The sequence below is a fragment of the Camelina sativa genome, chromosome 9 (assembly GCF_000633955.1).
Source record: "Camelina sativa cultivar DH55 chromosome 9, Cs, whole genome shotgun sequence".
Lineage (NCBI taxonomy): Eukaryota > Viridiplantae > Streptophyta > Magnoliopsida > Brassicales > Brassicaceae > Camelina > Camelina sativa.
The window spans coordinates 29,191,859-29,196,688 of NC_025693.1; the positions used below are offsets into that span (position 1 = coordinate 29,191,859).

Here is a 4,830-nt window from a genome sequence, read left to right on the forward strand (position 1 = left end):
AAAAAAAAAAAAAAAAAGATTATCAAAAGAGAGAGTTAACAAAAAGCGAATCTTAATATCTTCAAACTTATATGACAGGAGAAGAAAATGTTGAGAACATTTTGACCTAAAAACAAACAAACAATTGAAAGCAACCATAAATGTAGTGGTTGAAAACAAAAAAAATCACAAATTTTTAGTATCTTATGGATAATAAATAGGATATTCTGTTTAGGTGATTTGATTTTAGTATTGATTTTTTAAAGATTGAATTTATGTTAATTTATTTTAATTGGATATGATTTTTTATTTTTTTACCTATTGTATATACATGAAAATCTACACAAATTCATTTAAATAAATGAGGATTTTAGAGGTTTTACTGCCAGTGTTATAGGATTAGATGTGTTGGTTATATCAAAATATTCAAATGTTATTTTAAAATTAAATGTATATATTTTCAGATTTAAAAAAAAGTAATATAAAAACAGATAAATTTTTAGGTGTATCATTCAATTCAAAATAAGATGATTTTGTTATTTTAATGAGACATCTGGACTTTTTAATTGAATTAAAATACTTTTGTTTCATACATAATTACCATAAATTATTTGATTGTAAGTTGTAAAATTTAGAGCTCGGTTGCTTTAAAATAATTTGTGAGAAAACGACAACCAATTAGTATAAAATATCGGTTTTGATCGTTATCGGAAGTGGTTATTGAACTGTCTATATGAATAATATACCAACCGAAAACAGACAAGCTTTTCTAAAAAAACGTTAAAGTAAAACCAAAAATAACCACTTTGTTACATATATATGGAGTAAACATATCATCTTTTTCCTTAATTTTATACTAAAATCACTTTCTGTTTTATACTTTAATTATTTGATTGTCTACATGTTAAATTTTAGAGCTTGAAATATTTAAATATTATAAATGAGACAACGACAACAAAACTAAACAAAAAGGTCGATGGTGATTGTTGTCGTTATATAATTACCATCGACTTTTAAGAATTTAGCATGTAGATAATCATATATGATTTAATATTGTCCGTTTCCGGTTGATATAATAGTTCAATAACCGTTTCCAATCTAACAATTATTGAATTGTTTATATAACTAAGATGTCAACCAAAAATATACAATATTAGATCGGATTGAAAAAAAATTGAGAATTCGTTAGAAATGTCCGAAAAAATTTAGAGCATACTTCAAATCAATTAAAATTAAAAAAAAAATCACTTAATACTTCAAATCACTTAATTATTCGACTATTTACATGTTAAATTTCTCGTTAAATTTTACACCCATATTTTTGTAATTTTTGGTAGATAGTTTTTTCTTTTTTTTGTTATCAGAACGATAGTTACACAGTTGAATAAGAAATCAGTAAAAAAGTTAATAGAACAATTAAAAAAGGAAATAAATACTTGTTGTTAACCTGTATTTTTTAAGAGTAAAGTATTATATTAACTGATGTAGCAAACAAGAGTTGTTGAACTAGAAAGTTTGACTGTTACGGTTTCAAATTCTTTGAAGTTTGGACTTCCGTTTCTAAAATACGTTGCAGAATGAGTCAGAAATTTGTCAAGTAAAAAAATGTAACTGTCTATGGTAAAGACTAAAGACAAAAAATATCGTCATCATATCACATTCAACACTAAATTTAAAAGAAAAAGAAAAAAAAACAACAAGACATACATCAAATCAAGTCTGCTCTTACCGACATACAAAAAAAAAAAAAAGATTTTTATATATTTAGACAGAAAAGTACAAAACAAAATACTCTGTTCACAAAACCATTTACATCGTCTCACCCAAGAAAACCAACTTTTCTTGTTTTCTCATCACTGTAAAAACCCAAAAACAAAAGTAAAAAGGAAAAAAAAAAAACTCTGTTTTCTTTCTTAGATACTTCCATGATTGGCTTGCAACAGGAGGAAAAGCTCCGCGATGGCGGTTGCTACCTAAAACAACACAACGGGCCAGACAAAAGAAAAAACAAAAAGGAACAGAAGAAACACAGAGAAGGAGAGAGAGGATAGGAGCTTGAAACAAGAAAGAAATGTTCAGAGGTTACGGTTGTTTTTTTTTTTCTTTTTTTGGGAGAAACGATAAACATACGAGCTAAGAAGACCTTTAGAAGCTCGAGTTTATGAAAAAGTTATAGTCATGGTGTTCAACATTGAGCTGTTTGAGCCATGAATCTGCAGCCTTTTGAAGATAATTCAACCGGTCTTGGTCAAATCCTGTCTTACTCCAAAGATCACCTTGCATTTTGTAACTAGCTAAAGCAAATGGAGGCAATGGGATTCTCTTGTTGACAACAGATTCTTCATCACACTCTTCTGTTTCTTCCTGGTCTTTGTTGTTGCTTTGATCTCCTTCCACCACATTATCTGCATCTTTTGTTCAAGCCGTTAACAAAACAATAACAAACAAAAACAAGAAGTGGTGTTTGTTCATACGTCACTGATCATACGTACCTTGAAAAGTCGAAGAAAGAGNACAAAAAGGAACAGAAGAAACACAGAGAAGGAGAGAGAGGATAGGAGCTTGAAACAAGAAAGAAATGTTCAGAGGTTACGGTTGTTTTTTTTTTTCTTTTTTTGGGAGAAACGATAAACATACGAGCTAAGAAGACCTTTAGAAGCTCGAGTTTATGAAAAAGTTATAGTCATGGTGTTCAACATTGAGCTGTTTGAGCCATGAATCTGCAGCCTTTTGAAGATAATTCAACCGGTCTTGGTCAAATCCTGTCTTACTCCAAAGATCACCTTGCATTTTGTAACTAGCTAAAGCAAATGGAGGCAATGGGATTCTCTTGTTGACAACAGATTCTTCATCACACTCTTCTGTTTCTTCCTGGTCTTTGTTGTTGCTTTGATCTCCTTCCACCACATTATCTGCAGCTTTTGTTCAAGCCGTTAACAAAACAATAACAAACAAAAACAAGAAGTGGTGTTTGTTCATACGTCACTGATCATACGTACCTTGAAAAGTCGAAGAAAGAGTGTGATAAGTTAGGAAGCCTGTCGTCAAATCTTTCTCAGTCTTGCATGCTGGGATGTGATATATAGGGTACCTAATTCATCAAATCATCACTCAAGTCACCCTCTGGAAGTACAAAACAGGAAGGGTTGTGTGTTGACTTAAACAACAAACGACTTACCACGCAACAGCCATCCAACTTGCAGGAGACATATCGACACTCCTTAAGGTTATGAGTCCAGGATACTTCTCCGCCAGTTCAATTATCTGAAAGAGAATCAAGAACAGTACACTTCTGTATCAAAAACCAAAGCTCATTACATAAAAAAGGAAAAAGGAGAGAGTAACTAAAGAAATGAAGGGAGAGAAGAGAGAACCTTGTCGGTTAAGGGAACCCGCTTGTAGGGAGGATCTCTTTCGATGTGCTTAAAGTCAAGGTAACCAAGTCTATCTTTCAGCAGTAGTGTAGCATCCGGATCAGAAACCGAATCTTCAGAGACAGCATCCCATGTTTTGCTCGAATCATTGCTCATTGACCTTGACAGCAACTTTTCACTCTCACTATCGCTCCAACACTCGCTACTCTCAGATTCAACCACCTCACTCTGGTTCCTGCAGCAACACCAAAACTCCAACAAATTAAACACCTATAGACCTATCCTGAAACTCCCATTATTAAACAAGACAAGACAAGACAATGCTCATCACAACAAAACTTAAACCTGGAAATCAAGCCGGGTTTGTTAGTGTGGATTTGGATGGCTGATAGATACGGGACATAGTACTGCATAACAGTGTCACCATTGTTTAACTCGACCTGCGATCCAAAGCCATATGCACTCAGCTCATCGTAACAGTCCCAAAGATCACCAAGTCTGAAATACTCAACCTCATCCTTTCCATGTTCCTGCCAAGAATTTTCAAAAAAAAAGATCACTCAAAACAGCTCTGCAACCGACACTCAAACCTCAAAAAAAATGCAAAATCACTATATGATTTAACTTGTTCAGATCAAATTCAAGCAGTCCAGATTAATCCATAAACACATACATAAACCTTGATACAGAGACAACAGATCCAGAGGACAAGAAGATGATTCAAGCAAAACTCAGTATAGGTATTGTGTGATTATCCGAATATAATAATAATAAAAATATGAAGTCGCACGTTTATTCCACGTGGGTGATACAGAATCCATAAAATGGATGTGACACAACCATTTTAAAGGGATAGATTTGATTTTCATAGATATAAACTTGATGGACCATGCAATTATTGTCTCTATTTGCCAAATCTCATCACACCCAAAATCATGAAAAAAATATTTACTAGTTTATTAGGTTGCCCTGATACACACACATCATCCCGTGATTTAAAAAAAAAAAAAAAGACCTTTTGGACAAAATCTGTTGATTAGAATACGAGATTTGAGAGATGGGGAGGGGAAACAACCGATTAATTAATTAATTAAAAAAAATGATTAGTTGAGACGTAAGACTCAAATTATCCCTTAAATCGAGGATTAGCTTAATTTACCTGAGGAAGAGAGAAGGAAGGAGGCTTAGGAGTGATTCCTAAAAGAAACCTCTCAAGATTCGAACGACCTTTAGTTGAAGAACACCACCACCACATTCTTATCTACACTCTTCTTCTTCTGGTTCTTGTTCTTGGTCTTCTTGGTCTAGTCAATCTCTCTGAAATTAGAGATCTCTTTTATAAACAAATCCTAGTCCACGAAAGGGAACACAGAGTTTGGAAATTTAATAATTTCTGGTCTTCTCTCATTAATAATATAAAAAAAAAAAAAAAAAAAAAAAAAAAAAAAAAAAAAAAAAAAAAAAAAAAAAAAAAAAA

At 32.3% G+C, this 4,830-nt stretch overlaps 1 protein-coding gene across 3 annotated transcripts; it reads right to left on the reverse strand.

Annotated features, from left to right (window-relative positions):
* LOC104712930 lies at window positions 1,721-4,793 on the reverse strand. 3 transcript variants are annotated; one of them, XM_010429929.2, is made up of 6 exons: window positions 4,513-4,793; window positions 3,699-3,883; window positions 3,354-3,588; window positions 3,158-3,243; window positions 2,979-3,070; window positions 1,721-2,390 (listed from the first exon to the last, which is right to left on the reverse strand). In XM_010429929.2, exons 1-6 carry the CDS (start codon window positions 4,606-4,608, stop codon window positions 2,125-2,127), a joined length of 960 nt encoding a protein of 319 aa, XP_010428231.1. In that variant the 5' UTR covers window positions 4,609-4,793; the 3' UTR covers window positions 1,721-2,124. The 3 variants fall into 3 exon arrangements, with proteins under 3 accessions (XP_010428231.1, XP_010428230.1, XP_010428232.1); XM_010429928.2 differs by lacking the exon at window positions 1,721-2,390 and adding an exon at window positions 2,502-2,897; XM_010429930.2 differs by lacking the exon at window positions 1,721-2,390 and adding an exon at window positions 2,597-2,891.